Source organism: Seriola dumerili, unplaced genomic scaffold, assembly GCF_002260705.1.
Source record: "Seriola dumerili isolate Sdu_G_001 unplaced genomic scaffold, Sdu_1.0 BDQW01000391.1, whole genome shotgun sequence".
NCBI lineage: Eukaryota > Metazoa > Chordata > Actinopteri > Carangiformes > Carangidae > Seriola > Seriola dumerili.
In genome coordinates, this window is record NW_019174646.1 from 202,559 (window position 1) to 224,409 (window position 21,851).

General features: G+C 43.4%; 1 protein-coding gene across 1 annotated transcript; it reads right to left on the reverse strand.

Moving 5' to 3' along the window:
• Nucleotides 1–1,350: 1,350 nt before the first annotated feature.
• ssh2 (slingshot protein phosphatase 2) lies at nt 1,351–19,767 on the reverse strand. The gene is made up of 14 exons (XM_022761230.1): nt 19,550–19,767; nt 12,856–12,968; nt 12,149–12,213; nt 11,423–11,544; nt 11,005–11,070; nt 10,765–10,830; nt 9,909–10,103; nt 6,892–6,985; nt 6,537–6,665; nt 6,279–6,325; nt 5,590–5,736; nt 5,288–5,488; nt 4,252–5,194; nt 1,351–3,589 (listed from the first exon to the last, which is right to left on the reverse strand). The coding sequence occupies exons 1-14, from the start codon at nt 19,675–19,677 to the stop codon at nt 1,895–1,897; spliced, it is 4,011 nt and encodes a 1,336-aa protein (XP_022616951.1). The 5' UTR covers nt 19,678–19,767; the 3' UTR covers nt 1,351–1,894.
• Nucleotides 19,768–21,851: the final 2,084 nt, after the last annotated feature.

Genomic DNA, 21,851 nt, shown 5'->3' on the forward strand with positions numbered 1-21,851 from the left:
GGATTCCCAGCGCCTCAGCCAGATCCAAGGGGGTTTTTGCCTGTAGTTATTTTAGGCGTGACAGGAAGGAAAAGGACAGCTTAGAGACTCTAAACCTTCTAAGAAATACCACTCAGTGCACCCAGGCTGCCTTTATGGTGGGTGAGACAGAATAGGAAAAATGAAATAATTTTCTATGTGAATCAGCAGTGTGCAGCCACAACATCTTCCCTTGCTCTGACTCAGCCCGACATTATGAATAACATCAGGATGGTGGAAGCAATGGGGCGCAAGTGTGTGTGAAGGGAATTTGTAAAGAGCCACAGACATAAAAACACGGTGTGTGTGTTTGTGTCTGTCGGAGAGAGCGAGAGGGAGAAGCTGAGAGCATCAGTATGCAAAGAGGACGGATGCCAATCTCAGCCATCACACCCAGGGAGACAAACACTCACTCTAACCCTCTCTCTTCTGCTCCACCGATTTTATTCCTCCCTGTTTCAACTAGTTGTTCATGACAGTTCAATTTGGGGCATATGCTGTAAAAAAAACAACAAAAAAAAACCCTTCTTTAAGCCGTCTGCTGTGTCTACTGAAGTGGATTTAATTGGTGAAATCATCAGGGGATCTTTGCTTTGCTCTTGATTCACTACAAAAACCTGGTCTTCATTTTTTTTACACTCAAAACACAGAATATTAGAAAATATGAGGCTTATGAGTTTGATGTCTTTTTTTAATGGCCTGTTTTTTTTTTAGTCTGGTCAAATTCTTTAATGTCATTCTTTCCAGGTCAGTGCTGCTGTGTGATTTGTGTGTGTGTGTGTGTGTCACAGGAGGGGCCCGGGTGGCCTACATCTCCGTGTTTAATTACCCACATGAAACAGTAGGTAAAATGTCAGCCTGAAATAAACTGTACTGAGATTGTATCCCTGAGGAGACAGGATTGACTTGTTCAAAGACACAGTTACTTGTAGTTAAACATGATAAGTAGAATATATTTCTATCAACTCTAAAGGTTGTAGGGTTGATCTCCACCCATCTGACCACAGTGTAGTGAGTTTGGAGAACTCTTCAGTGTTTTCTTTCCAGGGTAAAACTCCTGTAACTACATTTTAAACATTTTCCCACCTTCCCATGTGCATTAAGAGATGTTTAAAACTGTAGTTCTCTGCCTGGCCAGCAGGTGACAGTAAAGTCAATGATACATTTGGTTACATTTGAGCCTGTATCAGTCATCTCCTTGTGTGTGAGATGAAGCTGAACACAAGAACAATGTCACTACAGTCGAAACAAACTCACCATATTTATTTACTGCTAAAGCACTGAATAAAAAAAAAAAAAAAAAAAAAAAAAAAAAAAAAAAAAAAACACATATCAGCTTTGTCCTGGTTCAATTAAAAATCTGAATAAAGACATGTCTGTCCACTTTGAAAACAAAAACTCATACCGAGACAAGTCTACTGAGATCAGTGCAAATTAATCCTCCCCGGGGTAAGAAACAGATTTCAAATAAAAAGAAAATCATCTAAACAGTAAAGTGCATGTTTTGAGAAAAAGCCCCTCTCACTGTTGCCTTAGAAACTCTGTCCGGGCAGCAAGGGTCACACACTGAAAACGAATGTCTCTTTAAAAAAAAAAAAAAAAGGGACATAGTGGAGTGCGTACAGTATGCACCTGTTCAGTCTTAGTTCGGACATTCATATTTCATTATTGTACATACAAACCTGAACTCCAGTTGAAACAGCACATCCAGTGAGTCACATGCAAACATATGTCATTCAATTCTTACACACTGTACATACATGGGAGGTTACACACGGCCTACAGTTTACCTGCTACACATTCATACACATCATGCAGCCTCTCTCATACATGTGCACAGCTCCAGTTGTGTCCGTTCCAGTCCATTGCACTGAGGTTACATGGTATTGTATAGCACAGTGACGGCTCGCTGCTTTTTCTCAGCAGACGCTTTGCGTGAACGTCTCGACGAGTGTCCCCTCCCCTGCTGACGTGATGTAATGACCGCGTTGTTCCCGCTGCCATCTGGCTCCTCCCTCTCACTTGTCTCTTCTTTTGAACAACAGTGAGGGGCGGAGAAGAGGCCGAGGGACCGTGACGAGGATGAGTCGTCACGGGGCAAACATGTCTGTTCGGCACAAGTGTTTCGAGCCAACACTTTCTGCTTCTTCCAGGTGTCGTCTGGGTGAGACGGGGACATGTTGAAAGAGTCCTGGGAGTGTGCTGATGTTGTCCTGGTGTGTGGCCTAAGGTCCAAGTCGCTGAGGTCGTTGGCTGACAGCTCCAGACAGTCCAGTTTAGCCAAAGAGGCCGACCTCTTCATGAGAGAAGGGGGGGTGAGGCCTGCCTGGCGGATGCGAGCCTCGAGCTCCATGGCTCTGTGCCATCCTGTTGGTTCCAGGAAACTCTTCCCTTCTCGTCTCTTTCGAAGTCGCTGCCCTACTTCTAGCCCCGGAGGGGTCTGTTCAGAACTTGCCCCTTTACAAGGTCCTGGCTCTGTGTCCATAGCGTCTCTCAGCCCCTGAGGCTGCTCTAGTTCCTGTACTTCATTGTCCGCTGTCTCCAGGCTGATGCCCTCATGAAGGAAAGCCTGCAGCTCTCTCAGCGTTTGCTGAATCCTCTCCAGCTCCTGGCTGCCACGAGCCAGCCTGCTCTGGGCATCACATCCGGGGCCACAGCCCCCTGCCTGCCTGCCCTGGGAACTGGACTCCAGTCTCTCATCTGTGTCTGACTCCTGCACTGTCACCCCATCCACAGTCATTTGGTTTGAGCAGGCCTGGGGCAGGGTCTGACACTGCTGGTTTTGGCTGTGGAGCTGGCTCTGTCCTTGGGACTGGGCTGAGGTATTTAGAGATGATTCTACAAATTGACTAGTAGAGGCCAGTGATGATGTCACAGTATGGCTATCTATGGATGTGTGCACAGTGACAGGTATAGCACCAAAGACTTGGCTGATATTTGAGTTGAGGGAGGAGGAAGGGTCTGGGAGTGTGTCCGTGCCTGAGGAGTCGAGTCTTTGAAGCTCATGTTTTGACCCTGTATGCTTCTCTCTGTCTTTGGACTTAGCAGATACAGCCATGATCTCTCCCTGAGTGATCCTTTGTTCTGTGGAGTGATGAGGGGAGCGAAGTGGAGGATGTTCAGTGCTCGGGGAGCACAGGGACAGTCTGACAGGAGGGTGTTCAGTGCTGGGGGAATGCAGCGGGGATCGCTGAGACGCCACCATCTCCATTTCCTGTCTTAGCTTCTGCTCCAGCTGCTTGGTGGCCCGCCGCACCGAGCCCGCCGGCCAGTCGCACGGCAGCATGGAAGGAGACTGTGGGTGTGAAGGCGGAGTTAAAGAGCCGTGCGTAACTTCAGAAGACTCTGCCTCCTCCTGAAGCTCTGGTCGGATGAGCTCAGGGGTGTGGGAGGATGGAGGGAACGACGAAGACGAGGTGGAGGACGGAGTAGGAGAAAGGCAAGACGCAGGGTGGCATATGGCTTCGATCTCAGTGACAATATGGCGGACTGATATTCCGTTGTCATGGGGAGGGTGATGAGTTCGTTCAGGGCTGGCTTTGTCAACACTGTCTTCGGACTGCGGCGATGTCTGATAGACAGAGAGCAAAAGAGACATACACACTGCATTAGTCATAGGTTCATGCCATTTCTCTACTATGTGTGTTTGTGTGAAGCAGTAACAGTCTTCCTTTTATTATAGGTCATGATTTAGTATCTAATTACTTCTTATTAAACTACATTAAGTACTACTTCTACTTAAGTTTTACTGTCTTGACTCTTCTCTCACCCTCCAGCAGGTGTCACTATGATTTATGTAGATTCACTGTGTGATGTGTTTTTTATTCATAGTCTATTTGCTATCTTGTGGTCCTTTAGACAAAATCTGATCCAATCAGGTTCCATTTTCACTTCCAGTGTGATTAGTACTAGAAATGGGGATCTTTATGTAGCCTCACTGATACTCAAGGCCTATCAGCTGCTTACTGTCACAGACCACTGCGCTGGTAGAACTGGAACTTGGTGCTGGTCAACAACAACACTTGTCAGCTCCTTCACAATCAGCTCTTTAAGCAGCTGCGACACGACATTATGTTGAGACATTTTATAAACCAATCAATTATTTGAGAATCTAATCTAATCTACAGATTAGGTGATGATTCACATGTGTTTGTTACAGCCTTACAATCAATCACGCGTTTTCATGAAAGTTATGATATCAAAGACAAAAACTGAAGAATCAGAAGTCTGTACCTGACTCTCATTCCCATGCTCCTCTTCCTCCTTAGCTTCCGTTTCTCTGTTCTCGTCATGGGACAGAGATGTCCTCTGTTGTGCCTGCTCTGAAAGTGTCCGAGTTCTGCCATCTTGGGCCAAGCCCAGAAACTTTTCTCTAGCGCTGAAGAAGTCGATGCTGTCTGTGCTGTGGTTTGAAGACCCATCGGCATCGCCGCGGCTGTCGAAGGCACTGCCTGTTTGTAACTCACTGGGGTTGTTGTTATTGTCACTGGGAGCGAGGGGAAGAAGCAGTTGGAGAGGGGTGGTGTTTGCAGGGCTGAGAGGGCTGTGTTTGTCACTTGGTAAATCAGATAATGATTGATCTAGTATGTCTGAGTCAGTGGATCCCGGAGTGAGGGGAGAGATTTCTTCTGAGCTGCTTCGCTCAGGCAAATTAAGAGACAGTTCTGCTGGTTTGTTTTTGGGCACTGAAATGGACAGATGTGTGGGAGGACCCCGGTGAACGCGCTGGAGTTCAGGAGTAGGAGGTAGGATGTGGAGCGATGGTGGCGGGTGGGGTACAGCAACAGGCACAGTGACAGCCACGCTCGCTGAATTGTCCAGTCTTTCCTCTGGGACTACAGTGGCTGCTCGGGGTCTGGGGAGGGGAAGCAGGAGGGGGTCTGCACAATCTGATCTGACCTCCTCCTGAACCGGTGAGTCACACACACCATTGGTGTGCGTGTGTGAGTCAGAGGTGTGTGTGTTGTTTGATTTGGCAGAGTCTTCAGGTTCAGCACCAAGCGCTTGCAGCACAGCCACACCCAGGAAGTGATGTAAGGAGGGGGAGGAGGCGGTGTTGTTGTTGTGAGAGTCGGAGTGTCCCAGAGAGTGTGAGGAAGCTTTGCACATTGACTCTGGGCGATCTGATAGGTCACTATCAGAGTGGGAGCGCCATAGCTTATTATGCCTTTGTTTGCTGTGGAGGAAAAGAAAAACAATAGTATGTTAGCTCCAAAATAAACCATAAAGAATGTGTTTACAGGACAGACGCTTCTATATGAAAGCTCACCTGGCCAGCAGAATTCCCTGATACTCCTCCAGCTGTTTCATGAAGGAAGGGTTTGGTTTGGTGACAGTCCGTCTCTCTTTCACATAGTCGAAGGCAGTGTCCAGGTCCCAGCCGTACTCCTTCATAGCATAGGCGATCACTGTGGAGGCGGAGCGGCTCACGCCCATCTTACAGTGAACCAGACACTTAGCACCAGCTTTCCTAACAGAGACAGAGGAGAGAGATTGTGTTGCATTACAAGGACTACATTGAGAACGCTGGGAGAACTGAAGCTGTGTGTGCGTGTGTGTGTTTTAGCCTACTTGGCTTTGGTGATGAACTTGAAGGTTTCGTTCCAGTACTCCAGCAGGTTGGTGGCTTCCTCATCGTACACTCTGATGTTGTGGTACTCAAACATCCCCGGGAAGAAGTTGTCTATTTCCCTGGTCACGTTCAGGATGTATCGCACTCTGCATGAGAGACAGGCAGAGGCAGGTTGACTTGCTGACCTTTTAATGTCATTAACTGTCAACAATAACTATCAGCAATTCATATTTCCATGCAGGTTATTCAGATGATGAATGCTTGGTTAACACCACACAGGTCAAACATTGCTGTAAACTATAAACAAACAGGTTGGTTAGTGTTGATGATGCAGATTTGAGACATTAGTAAAACAGACCTTGGAAAAAAAAAATCCCCTGAAATGATTAAAGCTCCAAAAAAAGCAACCTGGTGGACCTAGTTTTAAGATTATTTTATCAAAAATCAATTTAGTTTATGCGTGGATAACCAATTCATTGACTACAGAGTGATTAAATCCAGTGCATGAACAACAATACTTTAATGCAGCTGTAATGGATTCTCTCATTTTAATTAGGAAACATATTTCATACACAAAATGTAATCTTTCCATTTAGTGATAGTGAGATTAGTGAGTGTGCGTTTGACTAAGTGTGGTTTGTAGGGTGAGTTAAGTAACACAGGAGTTCTGTAGTGACTGATCTCTTACCCACTGTTCTGCAGCTCCTCCAGGTTGGAGGCGTTCCATTCAGAGCCCTGGAGACAACACAGGTCCCGTCAGTATCAAGGTGTTCACAGGTTTATTCAACGCATAAGAAAACAGTGCAAGTTAAATGCCTATACTGTCATTTAACGTCAACTTTGACACAACCAACTGCAGGTTACTACGGCTACTAATATCTTAATTTTGATGAATGTGGTTAGGGAAGTTCCAAGGTTACGAGACCACAGGGCTCCTGGTTCTTACCAGATAGACGTGTTCAAAGATCTCAGTGGGGCTGTCCATCTGTCCCAGGATGACTATCATCTCGTTGTCTATGAACTCCTTAAACTCCCTCAGGTTACAAACCATCTGCATCTCCAACTCTGTTCGAATCTGGGAAAGGATGACAACAATTCAGGGAAGCACCATGACTGTTAATGATCACTCAGTGTAAAATCTGTTGCAAAAAGCTTTTCTGAGAAATTCAACCTGTTCTTGCAAGAGTGGAAAGTAAAAATTCTACTGCAAAAACAATGGTGAAAATTTGCACTTGAATATCAAAACAAATAGATTTATTTTAAACCTAAATGTAAATGTAAATCATCTATGTGCCTCTCACCTCCTTACAGGTGACGTTCTCCAGGTCCTTCTGCATCATGATCTCTCGGAGGCGCATCTTGATCAGTCTTTCTGTGCGCTCCCTCTCTGTGGGCCTGGACATACAGACACAAACACCTCTATCAAAAACACCGTTCACACATTTTCTCTTGGCCTAAAAAAGCAATTTTGGACACAAAGAACCACCTTCACTGTCACAGTAACAGCCCTTGCCTTCTGTTCATTGATTCATTTTCACTTTAGTCTCAATGAGATTACTTGTTCCACAAGAGAATTGCCACTTTGTCTGATTCTCAGAAACTGGAGAGGGAATAGAAAATCTGAGAGCGTGGCCCATCGGCGATCCACAACAAAGTCCTCTTGTAGAATATGCCTGTTGTTGTGCCTGGCTCTGTTTCTAACCACTCTGCTGGGGGACGCATTTAGCCTTTGGACGTCACGCTGATGATACCAACAAGTGGCCTAATTACCTCTCAGGAGAGAAGAGCTCAGTTCGTCTGCGAGCATCTCCTTCTTACGTAGTCTAATTTTCTCTTGTTTTGCTTTTAGCTGATTCCTCAGTGTAATAGTACACAGTAGTGTGGGTCAGCAGTTACAAAGAGGGGGCGGTGCGATGGCCACAGGTGTGTAGCTGCAGACTCAAAAGCATATATCTGTGTTAGATCACTGGAAAGAGTCTGCTTGTTTAGCTCACTGCTGAATATGTTACTGACCCCAAGAGACTGAGTCCACAGGGTTGAGAGAAAGAAAACCTTTTCACCCCTGCCAACAAATGCCGGTTAGTTACCGACATCCAGTGACACTTTCACCACACAACAAGTCTTGACTTGCCCAAAGACAGCCAGAGGGAGGGAGGGATGGCTGGTCAGAAAAATAAAGGAGAAAAAAAGCAGCACATGTGTGACGAGTGTATGACGACATGAAGAATGGCGCTAATGATTAACAGAGGTAGGGAAATTCTGCCACTCTGCTGAATCCGATAGGGAAGTAGCCTACGGGAATTCACACCAAGTCTAATAAATCATACTAACACGAAAACATGCCAACATCAAACCACTTCCTGCTATCTCAACCATTCATTCAATGGTTTACCAGGGAAACAAGCTGCCATGTCAACAAACATCAGCTGGTCATGCAGCTTTGGCAGTCAGCCTGTGCGGGAAGACAAACAGGGACTTTATGACCGATTGCGTGTGTGTGTGTGTGTGTGTGTGTGTGTGTGTGTGTGTGTATCAGAGCTCATAATGTGTGGGTGGTGATCTTGATGATAAGTGCATTAGATGGCAAACACCCCTCCTGCAGAGAGGGAGTTCTGAAGTATTTCTGTTTCCAGGAAGACAGTAAATATGGGTGTTTCTTGATTGTCAAGTTTTAAGTGGAACTTGTTATTCTTTCCATCCATGAGCGTCAGGTGCATGCAGTAGCAAAACATCTCTTTCTTAATCCTGCCTCCATCCTCTACCACCTCCTCTTTGCCTGCCACCTGCTTCTGTCCGTCCCTGTCTTGGTCTACCCATTTGTCTGTCTGGATTCTCTTTTTTTAAAACATAAATCAAGCTGCCGAAAGCCTCAGCTATTTTGGACACTGAAGGATCTCTGAGGTGTGTGTGTGTGTGTGTGTGTGTGTGTGTGAGCGAGCAAGAGAGAGAGAGAGAGAAAGAGAGAGAGAGACGTTCCAAATAGGTAGCGAGGCACGTGACTAAGCAGCAGGGAGGGGAATTTCCCTGGTATTAGTAAAGACATAAATCCAGCAGCATGTGTCATTCCCAAGTATTTTCTATGCTCCCATGTGGATATGTTGACAACATTGTGTATGTGTGAATGATCATGAGTCTCTGCACACAGTTCAGCCGTGCCAGCATGTTTGCTTTTGTTTTTGTTTGTGCCCCTCTCTGGTGTTTCTTGTTACCCTGAGAGGTCACAGACAGCATGTGACCCCAGTTCCAGAGTCCAGGGCTGTAGAGATGAGGCAATACTGTCTGCATGTGAAGAGAGGTTAGGCAATGTTTTTGTGAAGATGTGACTGAAGACACCTCTTCTGATGTTGCCTAAAATACAGCTACTATGAAACAGCTTTGGCTTTCAGTGAATCTGTGATGCAAGTATGTGCATTTCTGTGAGACAAATGTTCAGCTCCTTCCAGTTGTGCATTTCTGGGTACACATGTGTTTGTTCACATTTGCATACATGCTTTTCCTGTACTCTACACCTCTCACACACTGCTAAATGCATGTGCACGTGTCATGTACAAAGACTAACACCACTGCTGTCTGGTGAGCCTTCTTGGTTTATCACTTCAGTCCATCAGCTCAGATCACTTCAAGCTTTTGATATACCGTACATGTATGAAGACCTTCCTACATTTGTGCAGTCCAAAATTCTTAACCTTCTTTGCTTTTACATCAGTTTTTGCTTGAAAAATTCCCTGGAGGGGCGTCGCATAGCGCAGTGGGTTATGCAGGCGCCCCATATATTGAGGCTACAGTCCTCGCTGCAGCTGGCCCCCGGTTCGACTCCTGCTTCGGATGGCCCTTTCCTGCGTGTCATTCCCCCTCTCTCTGCCTCCCCATTTCCTGTCTCTCCTGTCTTCTCTGGAAAAAGGAACTACAACGACTGCTGGCCAAAAACAACTTTTGGAATCGATTCAAACCATTTTGTGAATTTTCGTATTTTAGTTACTAAATACCAGTGGCCGTATTCATTTTATATTATTTAGTTAATGTATTTTAACCTCTGGGATCTAATGTTGTGTTTCTTGTGGGTATCCATTCAACACATCCTCTGATTTGAAAATGTTGAGCCGTGTATTCACTCCACAGGAATTTCACACCATACATCAATGGGGGCTTCTCTGGCATACAAAATGAAAACTTGTGAAAATGACTCTATGTCTGGAATGCACCGCAAACCAGACAAAAATCCAGATATACCTATATCATATCATCTGTGAGAAATGTGGATTTGTGTAGTGTGTGTGTTTATATATTCATGTGATCAGCTCTGTCCTCCTCTACTTACAGGTCAGTGAAAGGAACAGGTGAGTTTGCACGGTGCGACTCGACGTCCTGCATGGCGTTCCACTCGTTGATACACAATTGGTTAGAGGAGATCCTGCTCTGGTAGTAGCTGATCCAGGTCAAGAACAGGCTGCCTGGGTAGTAATTATGGCAGCGAGCCACCTCACATGCTTTGTGGAGTGACTGGAGGGCAGACCTGAAGCAGACATGGAGAGGGAAAATGATTGACACTTGAGAGGTTGTCTAAAGATTATCAAAAAAATACAAAAAAAGTGAAGTTTGGAGTAAACGGAAATGTGTTCTTTATATGAGGGAGAAATTACACAAGATGGAGAAAAAGATAAAACATGATAGAAAGATAAGAGAGGAATGACTAATAACATATGAGAAATATAACAAGCAAGGTGAGCTGAATAATTTGTAAGAGAAATGAAGGAACATCAGATGGGAAGAGGAGAACGGAAAGATTACGGCGAGGAAGAGACATAATACAGAGATATTATAGATATTACTGCAGATAAACGGAGGTATCAGAGAATGCTGAAGGAAGAGCGAGGTCAAAAGAAGAGCGAAGTGACAAAAGAAGAGGAAAACAAGGAAATGAAGACAATGAGTACGGAAATGAAGAGGCAGCACTGGCATGTGGGACTGGGAGCGATAAAGATGAGACTGGAAAGCAGAAAGATAATGGGAAAACCAGGAGGAGAGAGAAGATAAGAAACAGTGACAAAAATAAAAGGCTGGAGGTCAAAGTCAAGGGGGACAGTATTGGATCGAGTCTTTTTAAGGCTGCAACCTTAACCTTGATGCAACTTCACATAGCTGTCATTTGTTGGAAAAAATAAAAGGTTGCTCACCACATGGCCTGAACAGAAACTGGCTTGAAGACATGAACCCTGCTCACTGTCGACACACTAAAACCACTGTGGAGACAGAGAGGGAGAGAGATTAGAAACAGGATGTCCACTTATAGTTTATAGCCATCTGACAACACCAACAAAACAGCTAAATAATACCAACATCTAAACAAGAGATCAGAACAGTCAGTTGCCCCTGGGAGCAATAAGAGGAAGCAGGACGTAGGTGTGGTGTCTTACCCATCTCCATCCAAGTGGATCAGAGTGTCACTCCACAGAGGTAGAACCAGACCCACCGTACAGCAGCTGGCAGGAAGATCAACATGTTAAACAACAGCACAAGAAAACAAGATACACTGGTTTGACATAATACAGGATGATATTCAAATGGCAAAACAGTAAAGGAAGAAGAAAGGAGTCAGACAGAGGCTTGCTTACTTTATTCTTCACTTTGAAAAACTTTCATTTTAGCTGCTGACCACATCACCATTATGAAAGCTAAATATATTACAGTTAGAAGCTTAAAATTGAATTAAAAACATACTGCAAACAGATGTAACGTGCCAACTCTTCTAAGTTGCTGTCACAAGTCTGGGATTTAATGAGAGTTAATATAACACTAAAAGACAGAATAATGCACTGTTGCTGTGGCACTAACCTATCAGAGGAGACAAAGTCCATGCCGAGCACAATGCTCTCCTCCGTGTCCTGTCTACCGTTGGTGGAGACCACTACCATGTAGCGGGTTACCTGAGGGTAGGCGCTCTCCAGACGCACAGCCTGGAAGAAAAGATAGAAAGAACAGATTAAGGAAGGAGAGGGGTGGAGAAATGGGCAAACAGAGGAGAGGCAAACTGTGAAAACAGTTGTGTAATGTCTTCTTTGGCTCTGGAGGCACTTTCGAAAGTCTGAGAAAATACTAATCAGGGTTATCACAGATTTTTTTTTTTGAGACTTCAAACTTTTAACACAAAGCTGGCATTACAGACTGGGGCTGTGGAGTTTGAAATATGTGGGTGTTTACTTGGAATGGAGGGTGTAATAAAACACACTACTGAGGTGCACTGCAGGTCCACTTTTTTTTAAGTTTGCTCCAGACTAGGGATTGATTTTGATCAATTTTTTCTCACAAATCTTCTGACTCACAGAAGTCCAATACTAAACTACTGGAATACTTCTTTAACAGAGATGCTGCAGGGACCAGCGAGAACGCTTCCCAACACCGACTTTTATTTTTAAATCCATTAAGTTTCTGTACGTAACATTTGCTAACAAAGATGTGAAACCAGCCCCTCTGTTTGGAGTATAATCTCCCTGATAACAATGCCACTTTGCTCCTTTGCTACTGTGTGTGTATGTGTGTCTGTGTTTGTTTGTTACTGACCAGTCGGATGGTGTCCTCCGGCCGCAGCACAGTGAACATGGTCTGAAGATGTTTCTGGAGGTCACCTGAACAGACAGGGTTTCAACATCCTCATTTAGTTTCAGTTTATTTTGTACAACAATCACATTCTTTATAGTTAAAAAGTTGACATAACACCCGAGAAACTGTATCATTTCCCCTGTGGCAAGTTTCCAGTGCATTCACACTGGAGTCTCTTTCAGTTAGGCCAATATCTGACCTGAACTCTGAATACATCAGAGAAAAGAAAGCCCTGTTTGTGAAACAAGCAAGGAGGCTGATGCTTTTTATAGAATCACCCCATTTCACAACACAAAGGTCTTCAAATGCTGCCTTTTCACAAGCAGCAACACATGTTCTTGTATCTATGATTTTAATTTTCAATTTTTAGTATCCTAAAATGTTTGTGAGTTTAAAAAAAAAAAAAAAAATCCAACAAACAAGCTGTCCACCACACTGAGTGCAGCAGCAAACTGACTGATCAGCCTTGTTGTGAAACATTCTCAGTGCAGTTAACACCAGCTGTTACCCATGATGCTGTACAGGAATGTTCATTTGAAAACACTCTCTGCCATTTAATCTCAACCTCCTCCATGGAGTTCATCTCTGAGTCAAATAAGGAGGAAAGAAATGCAGGGAGATGATGCAGCTGTCATTTGTGTGTGCGTCCAGTGTGAACAAATCTTTACCTGTGTGCTTGTTCCTGCGCTGGCTGATACGAGGTGCAGAGTTAGGCGTGGGGCTGTTACCCCTGGGAAGGAACAGGGCTGCACCTTTTACTGTGAGGAAGCTCTCACTGATACTGGGAGGAAAGAGAAAAGAAACACAAAGACATGAATAGAAGCTTAAAACACATAAGCATCTGTCAAGTTATCTAATCATATTTATTTCTTGTATGTAATTATACATATAATCTTCATTTGTAATCACTTCTTTGCACATGTTGACCCCAACTCCTCATAATATGCACAAGATGGGGACAAGGAACAGACGGGCGTTGTCATGGGCTTATGTCAGTGTCACAATGCTCCATTCAGCCGGCCTCGAGTCTGCAGGCTCCCCAAATCAGAGCTGACAGACCGATGCAAGCAAAACAAGATCCAAGCCCCAATGTGAACTCAGAACACAATGTTCTCTGCTCCTCCACACAGCTGGATTACACACACACAGACTTACTCACACTAACAGCTGCTAGTAGGGAGGAATGGGAGAATTGGGAGGAGACCGGGGGTCCGAGAGGGAAGACAGAGCGAATCCCCTCCTCCACTATGTTGGAGCAGAGATAAGAGCTGGCCAGCACACAGCACTGCACACAAGAGCAGGTCGTATTAAACAGGGTTCTGTTCCTCTGGAACACATAATCTTATTAACTGTGACTGAGGTCACTGCATTGACTAGGAGGACACATTATAAACTGTGTTTCAACTGGATATCAAACAGTGAGCACCTCTGACTAAGTTTTTGTTTAGATTCTCACAGTGGCACACTAACCAAAGTCATACAAGATACCAATAAAACTGGTTGGAAGACCTACTTCTGCAGCTGCTTATGACCGTGTCAAGTGACAGCCATGGGACCAGTAAACCATAACCTTAATGATGCAGTGCAAGAAGTCATCCACTTAGACAGCAGGCACTAGGGCAATGGTGCTGCAACATTTATTTATTGGATGCAGAGAGCACAAAAGGAACTTCTGCAAAAACAAAATCATGCATTTTAAAAGTTTGAGCGAGTTTGAAGTAGCACTTGCAGACTAAGGGTGAATGCATCTTAGAAACAAAAACAGCACACTGGGTGTATAGGCTGTGCAGATTTTATACCCCAAGTTAAACTAAGAACAGAAACACATGCAGCCACAACCTTGACAACCAGCCAAACCCAGGTCTTAAAGCTGGGTCTTAGGATTTCTGCAGAAACCCCTTTTTTTAAATAGCATTTCCACTGTATTTTTATTTATCTGTTGACTTGAATATCTCCAGCTGTAGTTTTTTAACATTTAATATTTTACACAATAAGCCTAAATTAAGCTATTATGATTTTTTTTTTTTTTTTAAAAGATCAAATATAGTAAATGTCAGTGAGGTGTGTGTGTGAAGTTATAACTCACAAAGATACACTGATCCAGGGAGTAGGCCAACCTGTTCTGCTAAACTAGAATGAGGGCAGTTTCGTAGCCTCTGGGGCCAGAAACAAAGAAAGGGATCACTGAGATCAATCAAAGGGAGGTGATGACATCAAAGCCACATATATCTGTTGAAGTTACGCAAACAGCTGGTGGATATGCTTATTTTGATGGTAAACCACTGTGTTGAATAATCTAGCCCGCCCTTGGCAACAAGCTGCAGGTCTACACTCAATGAACCCAACTTCTGCAGTTCTTCAGTTTCACACTCGTGGCAAAAAAAAGGCCAGTGCCGTCTGCCATTTAGGCTTCCTGTCATCCCCTTTTTCTCTGTAACTTCATCTCTCCATCCTTTCAGCCATCACACTGTCCTTCCTGAATTTTGCTGAGACCATGTATGTACAGGATCAGGAGACAAAGACAAGAGAGACAAGGGAGAAAAAAAAAACAAAACCATAGCCTTGTGCTGAGTTTATTTCCCATAACCCACCCACTCACCCTTGACCCAGCTGTTTCCTCTCACTCTTGCCTCTCTCGCTTCCTCTTTTCTGCATTTCTCAAAACTTTGGCTCTCGTCATAGTTTTAATTTCCGTCACTCTCCTCAATTCCTGCTGTATCATGTCCCACTGAGCTCTCTCTCTCTCACACACACACACGCACACGCACACACGTACTGTACTTGGCAATGACCATGTATAGCAGTGCTACTGTACAATGTCATCTGTAATATAACACTCGTAGTCATGCACGTGCATGCACGCAAGCGTGACCTTTTACACTTGCACACAGACACATTGAGAAAGTAGAATCTAAGCCTGGTAGTTGGAAAGGTGGAGGAGTGTGAACGACTCTCCAGTACAGTTTCTAAAAATACGGTAATCCTTTAAAAGTTTAAGCTATTAACAGACTGTATTCAGAAGAGAACGGACAACATACTGTATATGGGGGCTTCTCCTTGACATGCCAGTGATGGCTCAATGCAGAGGTTTAACACTGAACGCCTGCATGTGGTCGGACTATTGATACTGGTTTTCAACCAAGTATGACAACCAAGTATGGTTAAGTAGACACAAAACATACCGTATCCCTGACACACTAATACATACCACCACCACCCATTTATTCCACACTACAGCTGAAACAATTAGTCAATTAATCAATTGATTGATCATCAGAAAATCCATCAGTATTTGCTTTTTTTGCTCATTAATAATTATTGAATTATTTCTTGAGGCAAAAAAGCCAAAAATTCACTGGTTCCAGTCTCTAAAACATAAGGATTCCATGCTTTCCCTTCTCATAAATGATACTAAACTGAATGTCTTAGGGATTTTGGAGAATTGGTTGAAAGAGACAAAATAATACATTAAAATAACCGCTGCTGACCAGCCCATTCCACACACAAACACCACATTTTCAGTCTGAGTGAACCCATTCTGCAAATTTCAGCATCAGTGAGACCCTGTCATGACATTTTCAAATTACGTAATGCAGCTGAACTGAACTCATTTAACTGATAAATTTGTAATTCTGGAATGCACCATGAGAGACTGATAACATTAACCAGTCTGATGGAATGTACACAGATTAGCTACATTATGTCAATGCTGACCTTAATGTTATGTTCTTACAAGAAAAGTTAATAAATTAAGAAAAAAATATCAAGACAACTGGAAAGCTGCCCGTTCATGAGACTAACTAATCTAACTGCAAAAATATACACACACACTGAGGGATAAAATCAAGGAAGGGGGTAACAAGTTCAATTGAATTTGACTCCACATGGTATGTGAATGAGGGGTGGGCTGTGAAGGATGGGAGATAAAGAAAGAAGACCCAGTCAGAGTGTGCAGCAGCGAGTGGGGTGGGTCATCTTTTGGCATTCAGCCATCCCAGGCTTTGGGCTGAAGTGAAGCGGTAGGTACTTGTTAGGGCAACAGTCACAGACACAATCATCACTATGTAAGGACCACTCCACACAGTGGGCAGATAACTGGGTGACCCCCCCCTCCTGTCCGTGCCCATATTAGTAACTCTAAAGAGGAGAGTGGGATAAATATAGGGCCTGGTTGCATGCAGGGCAGGCCCTGCTAAGGCCTTGTGAGTTTGCACCCAAGACGGATACAGCCCATGGGAAAGACAGGGAGTTAGCACATTCTGCCCTTGCAGCTTGGAGGCACAGCTATGGAAAATGTGTCACAAGCTGAAGACACTGACGGATGTGCAAAGAGAAAAGTCAAGTTCGGGAAGTGTCATGGTGGACCAATGGACCAAAATGCAATGTCCTAATTCGAGTCTGGCTTGAGACCTTTGTCACACGTCATCTCTCTCTTCGTATGACTCTACTGTCAAACTGTCCAATAGAGGCAAATTTCCACAAAAAAAAAGTTTAAGAACAGATTGTTGGGCAAAGCTGGAGACACAAGAAAAGAGCAGATGAGGGCAGCCAGAGCAGAAGAGGGTCAGGACGGATAAAGAGAAAGGGATACCAGGTCACACTAAAGATAGACTTTCATCAACTGGCACAGATGCCAGCTGACATATTGCCTAGACCCAGTGTTTTCTGTTTGTGTGCGAGTGAGGACCACAAGTTTTGCTACAATTTTGTTCCAGTTTCCTTGGTAAACCAGCATGTAAGCCATGGTCGGAGCAACAGCCACCTTAGTGAACCAAACATACCTGACCCAGGCTCAGCACTATTCTGAGACGGATTCAGATTACATTTTAACTAAAGGCAGAGATACAGAAATGAAGGAGCTCAGTAAAATACAAATTTAGCTCAGTTGGTAGGAACAGTGGCTGAATAAGGGGTTCCATTCCCACTTTTAAAGCTTGTGGTTAAAAAAAAAAAAAAAAAAAGTAAAAAAAACAACAACTTTACTTTATAACACAAGGAACTTTCAGGGCACATATCCATTTATAAACACTATCAGATGTCTCGCAATAAATATGGCTAGCTGTGATACACTAGGTAGGTCTGATATCATGTCATTCACTGAAGCTACTTAAACAAACGTAAACCAAGTTATTTGGTCATTTGATTTTAGATGCATCACGTGCACACAGACACAGACACACAAGCATAAGGACTGACCTATATCCAGCTGCCCATTTCCCTGTTCAGCTGCTGAAGTCTCTCACACACACACACTCAAATCTAGACTTCACTTTGTCACGTTTCACGCTTATCTGTTCTCTTTGGAAAACACATACGCAAGACAAACACACACACGGAGCGGAAGAGAGGGGTTTACTGGTATTTCTAAAATTGGTGGGATAACAATGGTGTTTTAGATGCCATTTAGCTACAGGTAATACTTAACTCCATCAACAGTCTGAAGACTTGTAATTACTCATTCAAACCCTGGTTAAACATTAGAGTCCTGCTGACATTCTGGCGCATACGGACACTCTACACACTATAAACAATGCACACATACACACCAGGTCCCATAAATCAAAGGATGCTATAATCCCCTGAGTTGTGATGAGCGCCCTTGTCCATCCTGAGCAATACAAAGGGTGGTGATGAAAACAACCAACAAGCGCCATGCAATGTGGCCAACACAACCAGGAAGTCAGAAGATTCCCACATCTGCTGTTATTTACTAGACACACATGTCTGCTAGTACACACTGTGTGTGTATTGCAGTAACATCTTACCATAAACCTTCCTTGTGCAAACTATTTCCTTAAAAAACTGGGTGCAGTCCTAATAAAGAGTAAGTGTTCAGTTTACTCAATAACCTCACTGCACAATCACGTGTGAAACAGCTGAAAAACAATGCAACCAAGACACAGGCTGTCCTTGACTTTCCTGAAAACCCAGACAGAAGGCCAGTTCTCATGCAGGGCACAAGCAATTACTGACTGCACGAAAATGTTACAAAACAACAGCAAAAGAAACACACTAGAACTAAATAAACTGATTTTGTGGAAAATTGGGTAATGTTGATTTGATCATCTTTTAATCCAGTTGCAGTAATTTATGCATTGATTTCCTCCTCCCCTAAAATTTGCTAAGCTTATCTGAGCCAACTCCACATGAGAGCTTGGAAACACTGAAAGAGACTAGCCTTTGATCTGTCCTGAAGGGCAGACTTGTCTTCACCGCATAGACAAGTCAACTAAATCCTTTTACATCTCACAAGCAAAAAGAAGCCTCTGCCTCACTTTGCCTTGATGTCTGGAGACACTGCAGATCACAGATAAGATCACTGACTTACATCTTGACAAAGACAATCTCCAAACATATATAATATTTAGTTCACTCTACTGACCTGTGGGAGGCACAGCTATAGTTAATTTCAGAGGATTTGTGTTTTTAGGTCACAAAATGTTATCTGATCAGCAGTCACGCATGTGAGCATTAACAGAGTAGCCTACAAGTTACAAGGAGATCCACTGTCATAAGATACATTATCTTCAGATGAGTCAGAGACCTCGGTCATTAGCATGAGTTCTTAGTTTATATATATATATATATATATATCACATTTCAGACAAAAATAGAGAAAATCTTAAAATTATTGCTGTTTTTCTTCTTCTGCAGGCTTATCTGGATTATTTTTCTGATTTGTTTATTTAAGATTACATTCAAAGTTCTTAATTTCCTATTCAATTTCAATAATAATCATCACTCCAAGTGCTCACATGTTGAACAATGTCCCAGCCTTGGACAAACAAAAACACCCCATAAAAACTCTTGATATGGCCCTCAGGTGATTTATGTTGGCTCAGTAATTCATGAGCAATGTGGCTTCCCAGCTGTGTGTCTGGACCTGTGAAACAGGTATGATGATTCATGCTACATGCAAAGCCATTATGTCTTAGTAACGTCAAAAGGAAGCATCATCATGAGTAAGAGCCTGCAACGTCACCAGGAAATACATTTGACACTGATGTTGCAAAACTGTGATAAATGTGTCAGCTTACTCACAGTGTTGGAAGTTTGTCACCTTATTCCTCCTATCTCCAAATATGTTCACAAGCATTTAGTCCATAATTAAATGTAGTGCTAACAGTCTGACTGTCCATAATACAACAAGTCAATTTCATATACACAGAGTTAAGTTGTACACATGTGTTATCGGGTGCTGTAGTTATCTGTAATCTGAATGGAGACCCTTGTACTTCATGGCACCTTCACTGTGTCCCTGTTTTATGTACTTTTATACATTTATTACTGTGAATTACTGTATGAAACATTCTCAAATACAGTCTTTTATCCTCTAAAAGTTGCCTCCTTTCTCAAACTTACAGCTGGTTGATCTGATTTTTTGACACCACCGCGTCGTCGCTGAAGTAGGGCACCATCTTAGCCCCGCAGCAGGAGCAGAAGCTGACCGCCGACGAGGTGTCGGAGCCGGACACTGCACCGAGGGTCATGCCGGCGTGGGGAGCGCAAAGGGAGGAGGGTGTCAGGTGTTCTCGGTCCGAGAGAACTTTTACTCCTCTCCAGCACTCATGTGCTCCGGCATGGCGAGGAGGCGAACAACTGTCTTCCTTCGGGTTTTAATGGTCGTAATTCAGTAGAAAATGACGAAATAGGCTCCGCAAAAAATGAGATGTTTCCAAACCGTATTTCTGTTGCAATAAATTAAGAAGGGCAACTAAATCAAGTACATTGTTTTCTTGCTTCCGACAACAACGCCCGGCTGCCCAAGATGTCCTAATAAAGCGAAAGCGAGTCCCATTTTAAGTAACTTTCCGTACCGCTTTCAAAATATTATTTATCCCTGTTACAAAACACAGTACTCTCAACCATGTACAGTACTGAGACATATGTGTCGGTCAAACTCTCGCCAGAGAAGTCATAAGAGGGTGGAGTTGGAGACACGTGTTTTTGGGAAAATCAGGGAGCCAATGAGGACAACGGGGAAGTACGACCGCCCACACTCCCGGCACCTCTGCATCGACGCTTACAGGGGCAAAACCGTTTGTATACAAAGCTCCATGAAGGTGTTTACTCCATCAGGTGACTAGACAGTTGAGTGCCTCCTTCCCGATAAAAGGGAGTGCTTATCAGTAAATTCCCTGCCTGTAGTGTTTGGTTTAAGGCTGCATACTCTTGGTACTACATGGCACATGGTTGCGCATCGATGATAGATTATAAAACTGTAGGTCAGGATAATACGTTTAGTAATCCTAATAATTTGTTAACATCGTTAGAATAAACTGCTGCCCAACAGCTGATTGAGTGTCCTGGTTCAACAAAGTCAACGGAGGATGTGCTCATTAAGCTAATGTAACTGAGTCAATTAAACCCACATGGGGCTTTTTGGTTTGGCAGTAAGCTCTGAGGAGACTTCACTTGTCTCCTCTCCACCCTTCTCTCCCAACACACGAACCTTGTGCCTGGGTTACAAAAGGAGCAAGAGCAAATAAGAAACAGGCAGAGGATATCCAGCCTGTGCAGCAGCAGCAGCAGCAGCAGCAGCAGCAGCAGCAGCAGCAGGCCTGTAGTATCTAGGTATAGTGGAGATACACTGGAGCCTGTCTTGTCAAGAAAGTCTGGGGAAGAAATGACCCCTTCACATTAAGCTCGTCAGTGGATATCGAGTATCAGGTGACATACTCCATGCTGTAAGATGGACACAATGTTAGGCACATTTTATAGCCTACTAAGCATTTTATGTTTTACAGGCGTGCCAACATATGTAAAGCTATGTAAGCTGACAACAATTTGAAAACACTATTAAACTACAGCCCACCTCATCATATTTCATACTATTTTGTGGCCTAAATTCTAAACTAAAACATCTGTAGCAAAATGACCTCTATGCAGTGCAGCTAAGCTTTATAACAATGTTTATGGGAGGTCCGCTTTATGTCTTGGCTGTTTTCCATGCAGAGCAGTTATCAATAAGGAGTAGAAAAAATGGAAAATAGGGTAGTATTAAATGTGCTGTTACACAACACACATTTGGAGTGTTCACAAACTTTCCAGTCTATTGTTACTAACTGTATTCTGCACAGTATGCCTTTGTTATAGGTCTATGAACTCTCCTGAGCTGTGAGGCTGTGGGGAAACTGGAAATGAACTTGCTATTGATCCTTGACTGACCATCCTGTATGAAGGCCGAGGCTGAAGATGGATCAGATTAATAATTCCTACTCACTGTATCTTGATACAGTGAGTAGGAATTTTTGATACCAGACTTTTAACATGTATGCAGTCCACAGACACACACTTTTGGTCAGCTGTAGTTTTCCACTGTCACCATAAACTACATGTTCTTTTGTTGTTTCCCTTTCTGATAAATATTTAATGGGGAAATCAACAAATTATGCATAGTGACTCTGTTTCTAAATGACCTCAAATATACTTTTCCGTACTGCAGTTTCTTTTTATTTATCAGCTGACATGTACAATGGCCGATATATCAGTTTAGCTCTAGTATTAATACAGGAATATCAATGGAAAGATGCTGAAGCGCTGAAAGCTTCACAAAGTGTAAGTATTAGTAAAGAGATCAGGAGAGTCCAGTATATGCTATAATCTATGGAAATTCTAATTAATTCAAAAACTGTAAAACTAATTTAAACTTTAACCCCTTACA

Excerpts from the sequence above, each read along its gene's own strand:
- ssh2 (XM_022761230.1), bottom strand. The coding sequence starts at position 19,677 with ATGACCCTCGGTGCAGTGTCCGGCTCCGACACCTCGTCGGCGGTCAGC. Across the intron at positions 12,969-19,549 it reads AAAAATCAGATCAACCAGCT|TATCAGTGAGAGCTTCCTCA; the intron begins GTAAGTTTGAGA and ends CTTTCCTCCCAG. Across the intron at positions 10,104-10,764 it reads GTTTCTGTTCAGGCCATGTG|GTCTGCCCTCCAGTCACTCC; the intron begins GTGAGCAACCTT and ends TGTCTGCTTCAG.